Source organism: Canis lupus, chromosome 1 (assembly GCF_003254725.2).
Source record: "Canis lupus dingo isolate Sandy chromosome 1, ASM325472v2, whole genome shotgun sequence".
Taxonomy (NCBI): Eukaryota; Metazoa; Chordata; class Mammalia; order Carnivora; family Canidae; genus Canis; species Canis lupus.
Window position 1 is genome coordinate 107,539,006 of NC_064243.1, and position 21,662 is coordinate 107,560,667.

Consider the following 21,662-nt stretch of genomic DNA (forward strand, 5'->3'; position numbering starts at 1 on the left):
GAAACGGAGAGGGGAGGAAGACAGAAGGGGAATCTGAGAGAGAGGAGGAAACAGCGTCGGTGGGGACAGAGATAGAGAGAAGGAGGAAGAGCTAGAGGGTGGGGGTGGGGGGGGAGAACGAAATGGAGACCTGAGGAAGAGACTCTGTGTCAGCCCGAACGAAAAAGATCTGGAACAGAAACAGAAAGACTGGAAGGGAAAGTGCTGAGGTGGGGGGCGGGGAAGAGAATGAGTGAGAGAGAGAGACTGGAGGAGACAGATTGAGAACCGGAGAGACCAGGTGAGGCCAGAGACAGAGACACTCGGAAAGAAAGGGAAGAGTGATCAGAAGAGGCAAGAGACAAAAAAAAAAAAAAAAAAAAGGCAACAAAGCCTGTGAGTGAGCAGGTGAGAAGGGAGACAGGTCTGAGAGGTAGCCCCCTCCGCCCCCCCAGAAAAGGAGGGACACTGCAGCTGGGAGCCCCAGCACCCACACTGTCCTCTCGCTCCGTCTTTGGGACCCCAGAGCTGGTAAGTTCCCTGGCTGGCCTGGGAGGGAGTGCCTGGGCGTGCATTCCAGGCGTCCCAGGGCTTGGCAGGAATGGCTTGGGGGTGTGTGTGGGAGGGCAGGAGACAGGTAGCTGGGGGCTGCTGGGAAGAGCCAGAGAATAGGGGCTCCCTGAGCACAGAGAGGGTCAAATTCCTGGCGAGAGTGCAAGGGGGCAAGAATAAAGGAGCCCCTATTCTCTGTCTTGGGCTGCCGGCAGCTGCCAGTGCCGCCCACCTCTGTTGGCATCGCTCTCGGTATGCAGTCCCGGGCCAGGGCCTCCCCCAGCCCCCCAGTCCCCAGACAACGGGCTCTTTCTCCTCGGCCTCCTCCGACCTGCGAGCCCCTGACCCCGGCTCTGTCCCCAGCTGGGTCAGCTGCAGAGACAAGGCACACAGCCCCTTTCTTTCTCTCCCCAAGCCCTGGATGGAGGAGGGCAGACCCCGGAGCAGCCTCAGCCTGGCCAGCAGCGCCTCCACCATCTCCTCTCTGGGCAGCCTGAGCACCAAGGTTGGAGCTTCTTGGAGGGGCTGGGGAGGAGGGCTGAGCTCTGGGCTGCCCCATCCTCCTGTTTCCCAGCCCAGGGTTCCGTGCCAACCCAAGGGATTCCCCGTTGCTAAGAGCAAGGATCCATAGCAGTGGGCTCTGCTACACCTAGTAAGGTCCCAAATTGCCCATCAGGCCCAGCTAGGAATTCAGAGGCACTCCCAGCTGTCCCCACCCCTCGTATTTTCCTAATTTAACCAGAGTAACGATCCTGCTGGACTCTGGTTGCTAAGATAGGGCTACTCCCCAGCCATGAGGCTCCCTCCAGGAACTCAGGCAGTGGCTGCCCTTGACTGGGACCGAGAACTCCCTATCCTACCTCTAGCCATCCTACCCAGTTCTGAAATCCTATAAGGAAAGACCTTTCTCTGACAATGAGGCCCCAAGAGGCCTGAGACACTTGTGTCACAAATAGTCACCCCAGGCCAAAGTCTAATGACAACACTCATTTCTTTGTCGTCTGCCACTCTGTTTACTCATTTCCAGTTTCCCCAGTTCAGAATCTAGAGATTCAGTCCCAACCTTGGTCAGCGGCATCCCCAAGGAATGGCTTCCTATGGGACTCTGGCTGTGTATGCCTGAGATGCCTGCATGGACTGGAGAGGGGGCTCCCCTCTATTGGGAAGGAGGGACTTGGAGCCATCTCTCTGCCCTGGATGTGGTTGCTAAGAGATGTCACTCCCTGGCACTGAGGCATCCTCCCATTCAGCTGACCCATCACCAGGGACTCAGCATGGAAGTCTTTCCTGGTTATGGGGACCTCCCAGGCAGTATTTCCAATTCTGATCCCAAAGACTGCACATCTCTGGCTCTGGTGGCCAACGGCATCCTCTCCTTGGCAGCAGACCCTTGATTCTCCCATCCCTCCCCCATCAGTCAGTAGCTTTTTCTTTTGCCTCAAACACCCCCCGGCCAGTCGCCTATTCAAAGTGTCTGTCAACTGGTACCATGCACTTCCAATTCTGATCTCAAGATTCAATCCCCTCCTTGGCTTGGTTTCTAAGGGCAGCTGAGTGAGGCCTTGGGTTGCCTGCATCCCGTGGCATCGCCTCCCCAGGCCGATCCAAGGCTCTGTTCATCTCTGTCCTCCATCTCTCCTCAGAAGCCTACCCGGGCAGTAAGCAAGGTGCACGCCTTTGGGAAGAGAGGCAATGCGCTCAGAAGGGATCCCAACCTCCCAGTGCACATCCGAGGCTGGCTTCATAAGCAGGTGGAGTGAGCAGGAGAAGGGAAGGGACGCTGAGTGACGCTGGATGCTGGGTCCCTGGCTGTCCATTGTTTCTCTTCTTCCCAGCCTCCAAATTTGTTTTGTTTTGTTTTGTTTTCTAATGGTGCTTCTCCCCTTTTTATGCCATTGTTCCCCGCACCTGTTCATTCATTCATTTAGTGACCACTTCCTGAATATTTATAACGTGCCTAGCCCAAATAAGACAAATAAGTATCTATAGTCTGTTGGAGATGGGGTGGGGCAGGGATGGATAATACATGAGCATATTTCAGATGGTAGGGATTGCTATGAAGAAATAACACAGATGGGATGCCTGGGTGGCTCAGTGGTTGAGCATCTGCCTTCGGCTTAGGTCGTGAACCCTGGGTCCTGGAATCGAGTCCTGCATCAGGTTCCCTGCAGGGAACCTGCCTCTCCGTCTGCCTATGTCTCTGCCTCTCTGTGTCTCTCATGAATAAATAAATAAAATCTTAAAAAACAAAACAAACCACAGGAGGATACGCACAAAAGTCTCAGTGGGATGAGAGGCACAGTTTGACTCTCCGTCAGGGAAGGCATCTCTAAAATGACATTTGAGCCAAGAACTGACCAGAAGGAGCCTATCATGCTGGGGTCAGAGGGAATCTGAAAGCGAGCTCTAGGAGCGCTCAGACTCCAGAATAATCAGACCAGAAGTCTTAGTATGCAAAGTTCCTGCCTATGTGTTGTATAGTAGCTCATGTCAACCTTCCAGTAACTTCCCAATCCCCTATTAACTCAAGTATCTAGCCAGGAGATGACTAGTCTAATGGCATAGTTTGACAGGGGTGGAGCTAGGAGACCAACTCAGGTCTGACTGTGTCCAGAATCTGTGTGAGCTCAGCCACCACACTCTAGCTTCCAGCTCTCCAGCTCAATCTATTGCATCAGACATGTGTCTGTTCCTCTCCTCTCTCTGGGTTTCTCTGTCTCCAGGTGTCACTGTCTTGTATTGTCTTTCTTTTTTCTTTTCTTTTCTTTTCTTTTCTTTTCTTTTCTTTTCTTTTCTTTTCTTTTCTTTTCTCTTTTCTTTCTTTCTTTCTTTCTTCTTTCTTTCTTTCTTTCTTTCTTTCTTTCTTTCTTTCTTTCTTTCTTATTTATTTGAGAGAGAGAGAGATAGCCAGAGAGCACAAGTGGGGAGGGGCAGTGGCGGAGAGAGGGAGAAGCAGACTCCCCACTGAGCAGGGAACCCATGTGGGGCTGGATCCCAGGACCCCAGGATCATGACCTGAGCCCAAGATAGACTCTTAACCGACTGAGCCACCCAGGTGCCCCCCTGGGTGTCACCGTCTGCCTTTCCACATTTCCTCTCCGCACTCCCCCTCTACTCAGGCCTCCTCTCTCTCTGTTTCCCCAGGACAGCTCGGGGCTGCGGCTCTGGAAACGCCGCTGGTTCGTCCTCTCCGGCCATTGCCTCTTCTATTACAAGGGTCAGTGCCCTGACTGGGGAGGGATGGACGCCCCCTCCCCCCCCCCCCCGCCCTTTCCCTTAGCCTCCTGGCCTTCAGATCCTGCGCTGTCGCTGACCCCAGCCCTCTTCTGCAGACAGCCGCGAGGAGAGCGTCCTGGGCAGCGTCCTGCTCCCTAGCTACAGTATCAGGCCCGATGGCCCAGGGGCCCCGCGAGGGCGGCGCTTCACCTTCACCGTGAGTCTGTCCATCCCCCGCGGGCACTAAGGCGCTAGGCCGTGGGGGCGGCCGGGGGAGCATTCATTATTGGAGCTAAAAAGGCTTGACCAGGGTCCACGGCATCCTTTTTGGAGGGCCCGGGCGTCCGGTCCCCAGCTCTCTCTCCCCGCAGGCTGAGCACCCAGGCATGAGGACCTATGTTCTGGCCGCCGACACGCTGGAGGACCTGCGGGGCTGGCTGAGGGCGCTGGGCCGGGCTTCTCGCGCGGAGGGGGACGACGGGTGGGTCCAGGTCCTGGCCACGTCCCAGACATCCACCTCCAATCTGAGCCCATCTAACCATCCCACAGCCCCTCCCCTTTACGCCAATCACACTTCTGGCTAAGGAGACGCCGCCCTTCAGGCCCCACCTCCAGGGACCTTCCTGTCTTCCAATCAGCAAAAAGTCTTTCTCTTCTAGACACCGCCCACCGTTTCGTCAGGCCCCACCCCTTCATCAAAATTCCACACTCTCTGATTGGCTCCCTCAGAAGTCTCCACCCCCGAGGCTGCCACCTAAGGAATGTCAAATATAAGAGGAAAGTCCCGACTTTCCCCAAGTTTCAGGCTGGAGACTCTGGGACTGGATGGACCTTGTAGCCCTGACACTAGTCACTTCCACACGAAGGGCCTCGATTTTCCCATCTGCGAAGTGGGAACAACAATTTACAGTGCACCACCTACCCTTTCTTTTATTCTGTGTAGGTTCCCGTGTGCTAATCCACGAAATGGGAATGAGGGCTGGTTATGAGGTACAAAGGAGTGATGTCTTTTTCTGTGCTCACTCATTAGTGGACGACCCAGGTCACCTGCACGTCCCCAGCCTGGAGAGGGCCCTGGAGGCCCCGGTGGTCCCCCAGAGGTGACCAGAGGGGAAGAAAGACACGGCTTAGAGTCACCAGAGGTGGCTCGGCTCTCCAGAGGTCGTGGAGGACCCGGACTGCTCACTCCCAGCCCCATAGCTGATCTCCAGTCTGGACCTCGGATCCGGAGGACCAGGAGCCCGGAGTGAGTTGAGGGAGTCTGGGTTCAGAAGGTTCTACAGGGCTGAGCGTCAGAGGAAAAGCTATGTTGAGGGCATGCCTAAGAGGTGGGGACTGGGTCTGCTTCGGGATATGGCTTAGTGCTTTCTCCCTTTAGTGGATGTGAGTCGCTAGAGTTCTCATGGGGTCGGAACCCATAGGGGGAATATCCTAAGGAGGAGATGCCACAAAGGGAGAAATTATTATTCAGTATCTGGGTAATAGAGTGGGGTTCTACTGTAGAGGGACAGTGAGACACACTGAAAGGGGATGTGTCCCCATGCGGCTGACTGGGTGGGTAGTGGGGAAGGGGGCTCTAGGTCACCCAGTTCCCCTATTCTCTCCTCCCAACAGCCTGTTCACACCCCTCTCCCGCCCTCCCTCCCCTCTGAGCCTCCCCCGGCCCCGTTCTGCTCCTGTACGCAGACCCCCTCCATCCTCTGGTGACATAGCACCTCTCGCCAGACCCCATACCCCTCTGAGTCGCATCGATGTCCGGCCTCCCCTGGATTGGCCTCTCCAGCGCCAAACACTGTCCAGGCCACCCACCCCCCGGCGAGGACCCTCCTCTGAGGCTGGGGGAGGAAGGCCCCCCAGGAGTCCCCAGCACTGGAGTCAGGAGGCCAGAACACAGGTGAGCAGCGAGGTAATGGTGAAGGGGACTGCATTTCCCATATGGCCATGGTCTGGTCTGCAGGCCATGGTCCCCTGGGCACCATGGGGATTGTGGTTCAACATAATCAGGGCTGGGGGCAGCCCCGGTGGCTCAGCGGTTTAGTGCCTGCCTTTGGCCCAGGGCCTGATCCTGGAGACGGGGGATGGAGTCCCACGTCGGGCTCCCTGCATGGAGCCTGCTTCTCCCTCTGCCTGTGTCTCGGCCTCTCTCTCTCTCTGTGTCTCTCATTCATAAATAAAATTTAAAAAATCTTAAAAAAAAAACCAAAACAACATAATCAGGGCTGGGTTCAGATGGGAGGGCAAGTGGACTTCATCTCCCATCAGCCCTCAGGGCTGTCTTTTCAGCCCAGTCTCTGACCATTACACCTTAAGTATTATGGGAGTTGTAGTCCAGAATACTGTCATTCCAAGACCATCCTGGGAGACGTGGTGTGATTGCATCCGTTTTGTGTCTCCAGTTTATCTTTCCAAGATGGTTACCTGCTATTTCCTCTGAGCATCATGGAACTGTAGCCCAGAATATCCACAGTTAACCACAAATGTGAGAGTAGACTGCAACTTTCATCAGCCCCTGGGGCAATTTTGCCAGGCTTGTCCATTTATTATCATCCTATGTGTTCCCACAGTGGTACATAGCTGGAGAACAAGTAGTTGAAGTTCAGAGACCCAGTTTTTTTTTTTTTTTAAGGTTTTATTTATTTATTCATGAGAGACGCACAGAGAGAGGTAGAGACACAGGCAGAGGGAGAAGCAGGCTTCACACAAGGGAGCCCGATGTGGGACTCGATCCCGGGGCCCCAGGATCATGCCCCAAGCCGAAGGCAGGTGCTAAACTGCTGAGCCACCCAGGGATCAGAGACCCAGTTTTGAACTTCAAAGAGTCTCTTAAGTTATATCAATTCTGGACACACCCACTCTAATATATATTACTAAAACAAGTAAATTTCTCAACATTTCTATTTAATATTCCTCCCAGGTCCCCTCTGGCTCCTCCACGTATCTCCAGCTACCCCCGAGAGCTCCTGGGACACGGGCTTCCATGGTTTTATTGGTAGGTGTCCTGGGGCACTTTGAATCTGCTGGAGCCTGTCTGTCTTTCTTTCTTTCTTTCTTTCTTTCTTTCTTTCTTTCTTTCTTTCTTTCTTTCTTCCTTCCTTCCTTCCTTCCTTTCTTTCTTTCTTCTTTCTTTCTTTCTTCCTTTCTTTCCTTTCTCCTTCCTTCCTTCCTTCCTTCCTTCCTTCCTTCCTTCCTTCCTTCCTTCCCTCCCTCCCTCCTTCCTTTCTTTTTCTTTCTTTTCTTTTCTTTCTTTCTTTCTTTCTTTCTTTCTTTCTTTCTTTCTTTCTTTCTTTCTTTCTTCTTTCTTTCTTTCTTTCTTTCTTTCTTTCTTTCGTCTTTCTTTCTTTTCTTTTTTGTTTTTTAAGATGTTATTTATTTATTCATTAGGGACACAGAGAGAGAGAGGCAGAGACAGGGGCAAAGGGAGAAGCAGGCTCCATGCAGGGAGCCCAGTGTGGGACTCGATCCCAGGATCATGGGATCAGGACCCTAGCCAAAGGCAGATACTCAACAGCTGAGTCACCCAGGCGTCCCCCTTTCTTTCTTTGTTATAAAGAATGTCATCTCCTGGACTAGTGTACCTAGAGAAGACTGGATATTTCAAGGTCTCTTGACACATACTTCTATTTGTTTCCTAGGGCTGTCACAAACTGGGTTGCATAAATATAGACTCTCTCTCCATTGATTCATATCATCTTCTAGTTATTTATTTCAGTTTAAATTTTTTTTTCCATAGAGACCATGTATGTTCTTAGTTAACTCCTAAATTCCTGATAGTTTTTATAGCTATTTGAATGGAATCTTCTTCTTATTTTATTTTTTTTTTTCAAGATTTTATCCATTTATTCATGAAAGACACAGAGAGAGGCAGAGACACAGGCAGAGGGAGATGCAGGCTCCATGCAGGGAGCCCGATGTGGGACTGGATCTCGGGTTTCCAGGATCACACCCTGGGCCAAAGGCAGGCGCCAAACCGTTGAGCCACCCAGGGATCCCTCCCCCCCTTTTTTTAAATCATATTTTCTGGCTATGGATGGTGTAGAAGTATGCGATTGATGTCTGGAACTTCATCTTTCGCCTGGCACCCTTGCTAAATGTCGTCTTCTTTTTTTTCTTAAGTTTTCTTGAAGTAATCCCTATACCCAAAGTGGGGCTCAAAGTCAAGACCCCAAGAACAAGAGTCACATGCTCCACTGACTAAGCCAGCCTGGCACCCCTGAGTTCTCTTATTCTAATTACTGTTTGATTTTCTTGATTTCTCTGGGTTGATGAGCATATCATTTTTAAAAAATTATTTATTCATGAGAGACACAGACAGGCAGAGACATAGGCAGAAGGAGAAGCAGGCTCCCTCTGGGGAGCCTGATGTGGGACTAGATTCCAGAATCGTGCCCTGAGCCAAAGGCAGATGCTCAACCACTGAGCCACCCAGGCATCCTCTGTGTCTCTCTCTGTGTCTCTCATGCATAAATAAAAATCTTAAAAAAAAAAATAGGTCTCCTTCCTTTTTTTAAAATTTTTATTTATTTATGATAGTCATACACAGAGAGAGAGAGAGGCAGAGACATAGGCAGAGGGAGAAGCAGGCTCCATGCACGGGGAGCCCGATGTGGGATTTGATCCCAGGTCTCCAGGATAGCGCCCTGGGCCAAAGGCAGGCGCTAAACCTCTGCGCCACCCAGGGATCCCTACTGTGTGAAATTGTAACAATAGTACTGAATGTCCTTATTTTTAGTAGTAAAAGAAGTGTCTAAATTTTCTCCGCTAATTATTACATTGCTGCAGCTCTTTGTTAATAGAGTCCATTGGATTCTCCTAAAGCCAAGAAGCTGACAGATTGTCCACTGTGCTTTGCTAAATCTTGGAACAAAGCTAATAAGGGGGCTCCTGGGTGGCTCAGTCAGTTAAGCGTCCGACTCTTGATCTCAGTTCAGGTCCCGATCTCAGGGTTGTGAGTTGAAGCCCCACATTGGGCTCCACGCTGGGCATGGAGTCCACATTTAAGAAAAGGGGGGGAGCATATAAGGAGAAGGAAGTCTGTCAATAGAAACAAGGCTTAACTCAGCAATGAGCTACAAGAAAGACCTGACTGTCCACTTGACCTCTGGCTTTTCTCCTTCTCCTCAGCCGGGTCCCCCCCTGGACTCAACTTTTCACCAAAGCCTGGAGACAGATGTAAGTTCTCTGTAGTCTAAGCCTTTCCAAGTTCTCAGAGTTGGGGGAGAATGCTTTAGATGGGGGTGGGGGTGGCAGGGATAACAGGGGGGAAGAGCCAGGTCTGGTCCAGAAGTAGCTCCTGTTCTCCTTCCTCCAGACTCTGTTGACCAAGCTGTGTGGGCAGGACCGGCTCCTGAAGAGGCTGCAGGAGGAGATAGACCAGAGGCAGGAGGAAAAGGTACGAGGCTTTGAGGAAGGATATTTGCCCTCTCCGCCTGCCTCTCCCTTCCTGATCTCCATCATGCCCAAGGATTTAGGAGGACACCTTTTCTCTCCTCCTGCGGCTGCATGTGGATTCAGAAGTCTAACCACCTTCCATCTTGGTGCAGGAGCAGCTAGAAGCAGCCTTGGAGTTAACTAGGCAGCAGCTGAGCCAAGCAACCAGGGAGGCTGCAGCTCCAGGGAGGGCCTGGGGGCGCCAACGCCTCCTGCAGGACCGACTGGTCAGCGTGAGGGCCACTCTTTGTCACCTGACTCAGGTGAGCATCTGGGAAGGAGCGTGTCCTCCCAGGAGACCTGAGGACTCTACAGGTTGTTAGTGAAAGGAACCTGGGGGGAAAAAAAAAAAAAGAAAGGGACCTGGGGGCAGAGGCTCATGGGAAGGTTGTTCTTGAGAATTCCCCTGTGCCCAATTTTTTTTTTTTTTTTTTTTTTTTTATTTATGATAGTTACAGAGAGAGAGAGAGGCAGAGACACAGGCAGAGGGAGAAGCAGGCTCCATGTACCGGGAGCCCGATGTGGGATTCGATCCCGGGTCTCCAGGATCGCGCCCTGGGCCAAAGGCAGGCGCCAAACCGCTGCGCCACCCAGGGATCCCTCAATTTTTTTTTTTTTTTTTTAGGAGAGGAGGGGCAGAGGGAGAGAGAGAATCTTTTTTTTTTTTTTTTTTTTTGAGAGAGAATCTTAAGCAGGTTCCACACCCAGTACCAAGCAGGACATGAGGCTGAGGCTCCATCTCACAGCCCTGAGGTCATGACCTAAGCTGAAATCAAGAGTCAGATGCTTAACCAAATGCACCACCCAGGCTCCTTGCTTCTCCCCAAGTTTTAAACCAGTCATCTTGATGGTCTTAAAGGGTGAGGGGGAAGCAGCCAAGAAACAGCAGACTTAATTTAGTGGTTTGAGAGGGGGAATTAGATATGAGCTACCTATCTTTGGATCTCAGCCTCTATTCCTACTCATTGTAGCTGTGTGTGACCTTAGAGAAGTTACTTAACTCCTCTAGGCTTTTTTTTTTTTTTTTTAATTTTATTTATTCATGAGAGACACAGAGAGAGAGGCAGAGACACAGGCAGAGGGAGGAGCAGGCTCCATGCAGGGAGCCCGATGTGGGACTCAATCCCGGGTCTCCAGGATCACACCCTCGGCTGAAGGCAGGCACTAAACCTCTGAGTCACCCAGGGATCCCCACTCCTCTGGGCTTTAGATGCCTCTTACATAAACTTGAAATGATAAAAGTAATATTTATTTCATGGAGTCATTGTAAGAATTTTATGAGTACATATATATTTATACATAACATAAATGAATGAATATTTAACAATTAAATAAGATATAATATCCTTTATATATTTATATATAATATATATACCCTATAAATACATACATTTGTATACAAATTGCATAAATATATAAATATACCATATAAATGTATATGAATATTTAACAGGTATCTGGTATATAGTAAGAAATATTTAAATGTTTGGCTATAATTATATACAGATATTATTATCTGTAAAATGGAGGCATTAATAATACTTACCTCATGAGAATTAAATGAGAGCTGGGGTGCCTGGGTGGCTTAGTAGGTTAAGAATCTGCCTTTAGCTCAGGGCATGATCCCAGAGTCCTGGGATAGAGGCCAGCATTGAGCTCCCTGCTTGGTGGCGAGTCTGCTTCTCCCTCTCCCTCTGCTCCTCCCACTGCTCATGGTTGCTTGCTCTGTCTCTCTCTCGCTCTCTTTCTCCTCTCTATCAAATAAATAATCTTAAAAAGAGAGAGAGAAAGAAAATTAAATGAGAGCTAAGAACATTGCCTGGTATATGGTAAGTGCCTAAGAAATGTTAGCTGCTATGATGATGATGATGATGATGGTGATGCTTCCCCGGGGGGCATTTGGGGGTTGTGATCTTGAATCTACAGATTCTGCCTCCCTAGGGGAGTTCAGGGGTAATCAGGGAATTTAAGGAAATCTGTTATTTGTCTACATTAGCAGCTCATTCTAACAGTAGGTTCCATATAGACGTTGGGGATCCCAGTCTGAGCAAAAAGACTCTTTTTTTTACAAAATATTTTATTTATTTATTCATGAAAGACAGAGAGAGAGAGAGGCAGAGACACAGGCAGAGGGAGAAGCAGGCTTCTCACAGGGAGCCCGACGCAGGACTCGATCCTGGGACTCCAGGAACACGCCCCGGGCCGAAGGGAAGCGCTCAACCGCTGAGCCACCTAGGTGTCCCAAAAGGCTCTTGAGAATTGTAGTCCTTCTACCCTCCCCAGGGGACCAGGGATCAGGCTTTTCTTCCTCCTTGTCAGCTGGGAAAAAAATGGAGTGAGTGAAGATCTGGAGGGTGGGCATCCTGACCCTGTGTCTCCCCATTTTCGGGACCCAAGGAGCGAGAGCGGGTTTGGGACATCTACAGCAGCCTGGAACAGGAGCTGGGCACTTTGAGGGAGACCCTGGAGTACCTGCTGCACCTTGGTTCCCCCCAGGTATGTCCCCTGAACTTCACTCTTGCCTCCATTTTCTCCTGGAATCCCTTTGGCATTTAAGCTCCTCCCCCTGTGTCCTGTCCTTTTTTTTTTTTTTTTTTTTTTGATGTCACGTCTTAAGAGGTTATGATCTTGGGTTGGTGGGTCCAAGCCCACAACATGAAACAAACAAACAAAAAAACCCGTTGACTTCTAGTATTAAATGTATACTCAAAGATTTAAGCTCTGCTGTCTTCATGTTAAACCCATACCTCTTCTTCCTAAAATCCATCCCTCAACTCCAATCCCCCACCTACTGGTGTTAAATATCACTCAATACCAGCAATGTATGACAAGAACCAAATTAGGTTTATTATAGGAATGCAAGGTTAATTAACATTTGAAAATCAGTCCATGTATTTCACATTTTCTTAAAAGGAGAAAGGTCACATGATCATCTCAATAAATGCAGGAAAAACATTTGACTAAATTTAACATCCATTAATGATAAAAGCTCTTAGCAAAATAGGAATAGAAGGGAACTTTCTTAATCTGATAACATCCAAAACAACCTACAGCAAACATAGTTGGCAGTGAAATATTGAGAACTTTCTGCCTAATAGCTGGACTAAGACGAGGGTGTCTGCTATTACCAGTTCTAATTAACATTGTCCTAGACAGTACAAGTCTAGGAAATAAACGTATAAGTTTCTTCCCAGAGAAGAAGAATTAAATCTATTTTTATTTACAGATGATACGTGATTCTATAAATGTAGCAAATCCAAAATAATTTCCAGCTATGCTATTAGAATAAACAAATTCATCAAGGTCACTGAACGCACGGGTAGTACGCAAAAATCAATTATCTTCTATGTTAGTACCAAATGAATAGAGAATAAATATTTATAAGCATTAGTGTTTGTAATTGGAATAACAAATTAAATATCCAGGAAAGAAATCTAATGAAAGATATACAAGACATCTGTTCTGAAAGCCACAACACATCACTGGGAGAAATGAAAGAAAACCTACATAAATGGAGAGATATATCATGTTTGTAGAAGGAAAAATACATAATGTAAAGGTATAGTCTCTCCAGATTGATTTATGATCCCAGTACACATCTTTCTCTTTCTTCTTTCTTTCTTTCTTTCTTTCTTTCTTTCTTTCTTTCTTTCTTTCTTTCTTTCTTTCTTTCTTTCTTTCTTTCTTCAACATTTTATTTATTTATTCATGGGAGACACAGAGAGAGACAGAGACAGAGGCAGAGACACAGGCAGAGGGAGAAGCAGGCTCCATGCAGAGAGCCTGATGTGGGACTCGATCCCGGGTCTCCAGGATCAGGCCCTGGGCTGAAGGTGGCGCTAAATCACTGAGCCACCCAGGCTGCTCGCTCTTTCTTCCTTCTCCTTCCTTCCTTTCTTTCTTTCTTTTTTTCTTTCTTTTTTTCTTTCTTTCTTTCTTTCTTTCTTTCTTTCTTTCTTTCTTTCTTTTTCTTTCTTTCTTTAAGTACTCTCTACACCCAAGGTAAGCCTTGAACTCACGACCCCGAGATCAACAGTTGCAAGTTCCTTGGACTGAGCCAGCCCTGGGAAATTTCTATATAGAAATTGACAAACTGATTCTAAATTATATCTGGAAGTGCAAAAGATTAAGAGTAGCCAAAGAGACCTCCAAGAACTAAGCTGGAGGAATAAGACAAGTAAATGTCAAGTCTAACTGTAAAGCTACAGTTAATAACATAATGTAGTACCAACACAAGTTTAGACAAATGGACCAAAGGAATAGAATAGGGTATTCAGAAACAGACTCACATATTTATACACTCATCTATGTATAACAGAGGTAACATTGCAGAGCAGAATAGAAAAGACAATGTTTGTGATAAGTGGTAAAGAGTCACAAAGAGGGATATTCACAAATATAACCTCCACATGCATACATAATCCATTTATGACTCCATAAATAAAGCTTCACTGATTGCAGACCCAACTTTAACCCTCCTTGCATTTTCCCACCTTTGAGTAACAGATTTCTTTCCTCCTCCCAGGACAGAGCATCTGCTCAGCAGCAGCTATGGATGGTGGAAGACACACTGGCAGGTCTGGGGAGCCCCCAGAAACCACCTCCCAACATGGAACCTGACTCCCCATCCCCTGCACTCCAAGGCGAGGAGTCATCAGAGAGAGAGGTGAGACTCACAAGCCTGCCTCCCCACCCCCAACTTTCTGTCCCATCTGCCCTGACCCCACTCGTCACCCACTCATCTTTTTTTCTCTCCCTTTTTTTCTCTCAGCTAACCAACTACAGGCAAGTATCCTAAGCTCCAGAAGCTTTTGTTTCTTTGCTTGTTACACTGTGATCATAGCCCAGTGGTATGCTGGAGCCAGCTCCCAACACCTCCCAAGAGCCAATTGTGTGCATCTCTTCTCAACTCCATATTCAGTGATGTCATGTTGGTAGCTTGAAATTGGCCACAGTGGCCGTACTTACACCACAGAGATTGACAACGCTGCAAACCAGGGCTGTTTTCTCCCAGAGAGACATTTATTAAACATTTACGAGACACCACTGATCATAACCTCAACTTCAGGGTTCTGTAAAAAAGGAGAAATGATGATTAGAAAGTGTCTGGCACAGAGAAGGCCCTCAGGAAGCAGGAGCCACTGTTGTTTCTCATAGCTGGGTTAGAGCTGCTGTTTGTCTTGACCATCAGTTCCTGTATCTGAGAGACCTGGGGGGTCAGATCCCAGCTCTGCTATCTTTGTGATATTGGTCATCAATCTCATTCTTGAGCCTTGGTTCCCCATCTGTTAAATAGGGATATAATTGCTGCCTTCTGGGTTTATGGAGGAAATTCTTTTTTTTTTTTAAGATTTTATTTATTCATGAGAGAGAGAAGAGAGGCAGAGACACAGGCAGAGGGAGAAGCAGGCTCCATGCAGGGAGCCCCATGTGGGACTCGATCCCGGGTCTTCAGGATCACCCCCTGGGCTGAAGGCGGTGCTAAACCCCTGAGCCACCCGGGCTGCCCTATGGAGGGAATTCAATGAGATAATGCAAATGCTTTATCACAGCTCCAGATGCATAATTGTTACAAAACCTTGCACTTACAATGCCTCCCTGTGGGCCAATTGCTGTTCTAAGTGCTTTACATGTATGGATTCAATCTTCATATCAAAGATGAAATATGGGGACATCTCGATGGCTCAGTGGTTGAGTGTCTGCCTTTGGCTCAAGTCGTGATCCTGGGGTCCTGGGATCGAGTCCCGCATCAGGCTCCCCGCGGGGAGCCTGCTTCTCCCTCTGCCTGTCTCTGCCTCTCTGTGTCTCTGAAGAATAAATAAATAAAATCTCTAAAAAAAAAAAAAGAAAGAAAGAAAGCGATGAAATATGGCCTAGAGAGGTAAGTAACTTGCCCAAGATCACACAGCTTATAAATGGCAGAACTGAGATTTGAAATGAGACCAATTTTCAATCTTACTCCTATTCATGCTGTCTCAGTTGCTAAGTGCCTGAAAGACAGTAGTTATGATGATAATAAACATTATTCTCCTTTCCTGACCCCTCCAGAGCCTGCCTGAGTCCTTGGAACTGAGTTCATCCCGGTCCCCTGAGGCTGACTGGGGGCGGCCCCCCGGGGGCGACAGAGACCTCTCCTCGCCTCGTTCAGGTGAGCGTCCTGGGCTGGATGGGACTTGCGTGGCATTCCCTGCCTTCACTAAGTCCCGTTCTGCCCTCCCAGGTCTTGGATCTCCTAGGGTCTCCCGGGCTTCCAGTCCTGAGAGTCACCACCCAGCTTCCCCACAGCCTAGAACCAAGGTAGGTTGGTCCATGTGGCATCCTCAGGCCCCACATCCATAACACTTTAACCTGACTCTGGGCAGACACCTAGGAGAAAGTTTTGAGGTCATACCCCAGAGCAGAGAGAGTGAGATCTGTTCAGTGCTGAGATTGAATTTTGTCTCTGCGCTTTCCAAGCTGTGTGATTTTGGGTCAGATATGAATCCTCTCTGCCTGCATTTGCTCATCTGCAAAATGGAGCTCCTAGTAGCTCCTTCTGCCCAGAGCTGATATGAAGATTCAAACCAGATTGCAAACTAAGTTTGAAAATAGTGCTTAGAGGGCCACCTGGGTGGCTCAGTGTTTGAATGTCTGCCTTTGGCTCAGGGCGTGATCCCTGGGGTCCTGGGATCGCGCCCTTTGGCTTAGGGTGTGATCCCCGGGGTCCTGGGATCGAGTCCCACATCAGGCTCCCTGCAGGGAGCCTGCTTCTCCCTCTGCTTGTCTCTGCCTCTCTCTGTGTGTCTCATAAATTAACAAATAAATCTTTGAAAAAAGGAAAAAGAAAATAGTGCTTAGGTGTAGTAAGGACTTCATTTATTCATTTGACAAATATTTATTAAATATCCTCATGTCTGGGGTCCCCTGGGTGGCACAGTTGATGGAGCCTCTGACTCTTAGTTTTGGCTCAGGTGGTGATCTCAGAGTTGTGGGATCGAGCCCCGCATCAGGCCCTGTGCTCAGTGCCAAGCCAGCCTGAGATTCTATCTCCCTCTCCCTCTGCCCCTCCTGCTCCCACTCTCTCAAAGAAAGAAAGAAATCTTAAAAAAAAAACAAAAAAACAAAAAAACCTCATGGCTGTCCAATAAGATAACCAGTAGCCATGTGTAACTATTTAAGTTTAAATGAATTCAAGTGAGGGACACCTGGGTGGCTCAGTGGTTGAGTGCCTTCAGCCTAGGGCGTGATCCTGGTCCCAGATCAAGTCCCACATCGGGCTCCTTCCATGAAGCCTGCTTCTCCCTTTGCCTGTGTCTCTGCCTCTCTCTCTGTGTTTCTCATGAATAAATAAATAAAATCTTTTTTTTAAATGGATTAAAATGAAATAAAATTTAAAAATCACTGTCACTCACTGCATTTCAGGTGCTTAGGGGATACCCCGTGACCAGCAGCTATCCTGCCAGACAGAGCAGACACAGAACATTGCCACCATCATAAAAAGTTCTATTGCATAGAGCATGTTTGTTTCAAGCACAAACATGAACAAGAAGAGGGAAAAAAAATCCTTCCCTCATGAATCCAACCTTCTAGTGGGAAGAACCAGATAATAATCCATCTGCTTGACATTATTATTTTTTTTGACATTATTTTATACGTTGTAAGTGCTAAAGAAGTAAAAACAGAACACCAACAGGGTGAGGAGATAAGGGAAGGAGCCTTGGGTGGAAGAGCATTATAGGCAAAGGGAACAGCCTTTGTAGAGGTTCTGGGGCAGGAGTGGGCCTGGCGTGTTGCAGGAGCCGCTAGAAAGGCAGTATGTCTGGAACCGAGTGAGCGAGCGAGCGAGGGGGAGAGGGGTGGAGAGGAGAGGAGAGATGGGTTCTGGGGGTGGATGGTGCTGGGTCTTGGGGTCCTGCCCGCCTGCCCTGTGAGCCCCAGGAGGGAGCCGCAGCGGATTCTGAGCCGTAAGCGGGAACCGGCGCCCTCTGCCGGCCATCTGGGGAACAAAATGTGGCAGGAGCACGGAGGCGGGGACCCAGTGAGGACCATCCAGGCAGGAGATAACCGTAATTTCCTCTAGGGTAGAAGCACTGGAGATGTCGAGAGGGAGGTAAATTCTAGTTAACCGACCTGCAAATTTTATCCAGGGGACCAGGTGTAATTCAAAATGCAAGAATTTGCAGATCCTAGGGATGCTTCAGTGCTCCAGTCAGCTCAGGTCTTGATCTCAGGGTCCTGAGATTGAGCCCCACATCGGGCTCCCTGCTCATTGAGGAGCCTGCTTCTCCCTCTCCCTCTCCCCCTCCCCCTGCTTGTGGTCTTTCTCGCTGTCTCAAATAAATAAAATCTTAAAAAAATGATTAGGCAAAACTTTGCAGATGCTAGGCTGGTAATAGGATGCATATACTATGTATATGCCAGTGACGTCTGGCACAGCGCCCTTAATCAGACACATTACATTCCTCTAGCAGTACGTATGAATATTCATACTTAAATGGGATTCAATTTATAAATAATGTCTCAATTTAAATGTCAAGTTTTTAAAAATAGAGCAGTGAATAATGGAATGATCCATCGAGTCAGAATGTAATAAAAATAGATTAAAAAAATAGATTATAAATACCAGGCACTTTTTATCTCTTTTTAAAAAGATTTTATTTATTTTTCATTAGAGAGAGAGCACACTCAAGTGGGGAGGAACAGAGGGAGAGGGAGAGGCAGACCCCTCACTGAACATGGAGCCCGATATAGGGCTGGACGTCATGACCCTGAGATCATGACTTGAGCCCCAATCAAGAGTTCCACGCTTAACTGACTGAGCCACCCAGGCATCCCAGGAACTTTTTATCTCTGGGGAGAAGGTTTCGTAAAACATTATGTCACACATCCAGTACAGATGTGGCGAGGCACCTGAGTATTCGCATGCAGTCAATGCTCATGACATCTGCTGGTGTGAGGACTCTGGAGACAGGGGTCATTGATCAAGCCATCAACCCCATCATCCAGTTGTAGTTGGAAATCTGAGGCAGGGTTAGGAGTGAGGTTCCCTAGGGATGAGACAACTGGCCTTTGTAGGGTTTCTTGCTTTGTCCCCTACTCCTTAACAAAGGATCTTGTCTGGAAAGCCTCAGGGTTTTTTTGAGGGGGAGGGATTGTTTGGGTTTTTTTTTTTTAGAGAGGGAGGAGGAGAGGGGCAGAGGGAGAAGGAGAGAGAGAATCCTAAGCAGGTTCCACACGCAGTGCAGAGCCTTGTTTGGGGCTGGATCTCATAACCCTGAGATCATGACCTGAGCCAACACTTTTCTAACTGAGCCACCCACCCACCCTGGAGGTCTCATTTTAATTGAGCAAGCCAGTTGGAATTTCTTGGTCACTGATAAACACACAGTGTTGATGATCAGCCATGAACTGTATAGGGGCTGAGGGTAGGACCTCCCCACCATAGGCCACTTTGGCATGAAAATTATTCTGAACTGAAGGCAACTGAGACCCTACGGGCTCAAGAAAAACCTTTGTCCTTCCTTAACTATATAGAAGAACCTAAATTGAGAGTCTTTCCCAGAATAGGGGTTATTAGCTGAGATAAATTTTATCTGAGTGGCCCATCTCTAGGGCAGGGCAAACATCTGATTCCTAAACATCTGCCCTCCTAATCACCCTGTGAAATGCATTTCTTTCCTCTGAAGTCCCAGACCCCTGCCCCCTTCTTCGTGGTTCAGATTGAAACACAAAGCTTGTTTTGCCTGTCTGCCTTTGGAATTTCCACGTATGTGTGGATTCCCCGTGCGTCTGCCATTAAATCTGAATTTCTCCACCTAATATTGTCTTGTGTCAATTCGATTCTTGGTCCAGCTAGAAGGGCCTTTGAAGGGGACAGGCATTCTTGCTCCCTGATAACGGATCACTCATTTCACCTTTTCTTCCGTGGGGAGTCATCCCCTGTGCCCCTAATGGTCTTAGTGTCATCTAGGTAATTCTCTTGAATCTCTGAATGTCACAGTAATGAATGCCCAATGGGCAAGTCACTGCTGGGGTCCAGTGGGGGCTTCTCCATGCACCTGGCCACTGTGGTCAGAAATAACAAGGTTCGGCATCATCTTCTCCCCTGACCCTAAATCTGGTTGCTTGAAGACTTTGGGACAAAGAGGTCATTTTATTTTATTATTTTTTTAGGTTTTTTTTTTCCCCCAGTAATCTCCATACCCAATGTGGGGCTCAAATTAACAACCCCAAGATCAAGTGTTGCCCACTCTTCCAACTGAGCTGTCCAGGGTGTCCCTGCTGCCGGGTCATTTGAAACATTCTCAGAGCCCTTAGTCCTGTGTTGCATTTGCTTTGAGCTCTTGGAAGGGAACAATCCTCCTGTTGCTTCTTTTCACTGTAACCCATGGGGCTGTCTTTGGCTCCTTTGCCCATCTTCAGAGATCAAGTAAACCGGAAGTCACCAGTAACAAAAGGCAAGAAAGTATCAGTGGACTGCAGGAGTCTGGGTGACAGAGGCTGTTCCACTGACTCAGAGTGATGTCGTATGTCATGACACCAGGTGGATATTGATGCCAAGTTTAGGAAAACACATCAGTTTTTAGATTTGGGTTTTTTTTTTTTTTTTTTTTTTTGGTGGGGGATGGCAGATAGGAGATTTGGGAAACTGACTTTGAAGGTGGAGCCAGCAAGATCTCCTGGCACAGGAGAGGTAGGGTATGAGGAGTCGGGAATAATGACAAGGTCCTTGGCCGCACCGCCCCCCCAACCGAGAGAGTGCGGGTCACTCCTGCAGGAGATGAGGCAGGTGTAGGGTGGTGGGAAGGTGAGGAATCCAGGTTTGACTATGCTGATTAATTCTAAACTTCCTGTTTGAGATTATTCATTCTCATTGGCACTATTGAGAGGGAGTATCAGGGCCAGGGCCTGGGCCTCCTGTGTACTGTTTTGCTGGGCACTGCAGTTGCTGAGCTGAATCAGGCTACATCCCAGGCATTGAGGAGATCTGGGCATGAACACAATCAGAACAGAGGGAGGTGTGTGCTTGCTGTCATGGTGAAAGCACAAGACACTAAGTGACTCCGGAGGGCAGCTCCCAGACAGCCTGGATGTGTTGAGGGATGGTTTCCTGGAGGCAGAGAGACCTTGAAGAATGAGTTAGAATTTGCCAAATGGGGAATTCACCAGGGAAATAGCTGGTGCAAATGTCCTGGCCTTAGGAAGCGAAAATCTCTGCTAGCCTATAAGGATGTCTTTTTTGTGAATTTGGAGACTGGGGCCTCCTCTGGGAAGGCGGTGCACGGCTTGGTCAATGGAGGTGCCCAGCCTTTGGACAGTGAACAACCCATACATCTGCACAAGGTGTCTCAGGAGCACAGAACTGAGGCCTCCAGAACCCCATCTGCCAAAACTGCAGGGTTGTTCAATTCAGAGCAACAAACATCTCCTGACTCTTCTTGAATGCCAGGCTGAGTCCCATTTTAGTCCCTGTTTTCAAGGACATACACCTTTTTTTTTTTTTTTAAGATTTTATTTTTATTCATGAGAGACACACAGAGGGAGGCAGAAACACAGGCAGAGGGAGAAGCAGGCTCCTTGCAAGGAGCCCGATGCGGGACTCGATCCTGGATCCGGGGATCACGCCCTGAGCCGAAGGCAGACGCTCAACCGCTGAGCCACCCACGCATATCAACATACCCCTTTTTAAAAAAATAAAGATATTATTTAGTTATTTGAGAGTGCGGGCATGTGCACGTGCATGAGCGGTGGGGAGGAGGTAGAGGGAGAAGCAGACTCTCTGATGAGCAGGGAGCCCAACATAGAGCTCGATCCCAGCACCCCGGGATCATGACCCAAGCGGAAGGCAGATGCTTAACCAACTGAGCCACCCAGGTGCCTTTTTTTTTCTTTTTTTTTCCCAGGTGCCTTTGATCAAACATTTAAAAGCATTTCTGGTGCTTACTTATTATCATTATCATAAATACAAAGCCATCAATTAGTCCTTTCCAAGGAGAGGAACTTTGTGATTTTCCCAGGCGTGCGGGCAGGATGTGGGCCTTCAGGGCTGCTTTGAACAGCACTGAGCCAACCATGTGGTTCTTTCTGTTCACAGCTCAGGGGTGGTGACTGTCCTGGGTTCCAAGGATTTCAGAGCCCATCAAGGAAGGATATGACCGGGAGGTGGTAGTAGTGGCACACACGAGCTCTATTCGGTCCACACCTGGGCAGTTTGGCCAGTGAGAGAAGTCCCTCACAGTGTGAGACACTCCACAGGTCACTGGCCCAGAAAGCTTGGATGGCCTGTGTCTCTGGGTCGGAGAGCTCCCAAGGGCAGCAGCCGCTTGGAGTCTTTTACAGCTGCTAGTTTATCTTATCTGCAGCTAGCAGATGCGAGGCACTGTTTCCTGCGAGCTTGAAGCGGGCAGGCTGTAAATGTCTACAATTATCTGCCTACTTGGGCTTCGTTTAAAACAAGTGGATGTGTGAACCTTGGAATTCAGTGATGGCAGGCTTTGGGCCAATGGTCT

The 21,662-nt window shown here is 48.4% G+C and overlaps 1 protein-coding gene across 4 annotated transcripts in view; it reads left to right on the forward strand.

Annotated features, from left to right (window-relative positions):
• The window catches only part of PLEKHA4 (pleckstrin homology domain containing A4), a 26,197-nt gene continuing 4,535 nt past the window's right edge, over nucleotides 1-21,662 (forward strand). Inside the window, exons 1-16 of one of the 4 annotated variants that reach the window (XM_025424367.3) lie at nucleotides 1-510; nucleotides 947-1,036; nucleotides 2,175-2,282; nucleotides 3,676-3,748; nucleotides 3,864-3,964; nucleotides 4,119-4,228; nucleotides 4,778-4,993; nucleotides 5,362-5,641; nucleotides 6,662-6,736; nucleotides 8,869-8,916; nucleotides 9,056-9,136; nucleotides 9,288-9,437; nucleotides 11,572-11,670; nucleotides 13,700-13,840; nucleotides 15,223-15,322; nucleotides 15,395-15,471. In XM_025424367.3, coding sequence (XP_025280152.2) covers nucleotides 953-1,036; nucleotides 2,175-2,282; nucleotides 3,676-3,748; nucleotides 3,864-3,964; nucleotides 4,119-4,228; nucleotides 4,778-4,993; nucleotides 5,362-5,641; nucleotides 6,662-6,736; nucleotides 8,869-8,916; nucleotides 9,056-9,136; nucleotides 9,288-9,437; nucleotides 11,572-11,670; nucleotides 13,700-13,840; nucleotides 15,223-15,322; nucleotides 15,395-15,471 — 1,743 coding nt within the window. In that variant the 5' untranslated portion in view covers nucleotides 1-510; nucleotides 947-952. The remainder of the gene's footprint in view (nucleotides 511-946; nucleotides 1,037-2,174; nucleotides 2,283-3,675; nucleotides 3,749-3,863; nucleotides 3,965-4,118; nucleotides 4,229-4,777; nucleotides 4,994-5,361; nucleotides 5,642-6,661; nucleotides 6,737-8,868; nucleotides 8,917-9,055; nucleotides 9,137-9,287; nucleotides 9,438-11,571; nucleotides 11,671-13,699; nucleotides 13,841-15,222; nucleotides 15,323-15,394; nucleotides 15,472-21,662) is intronic. The other 3 variants (XM_035711906.2, XM_035711909.2, XM_035711911.2) reach the window with 3 other exon arrangements.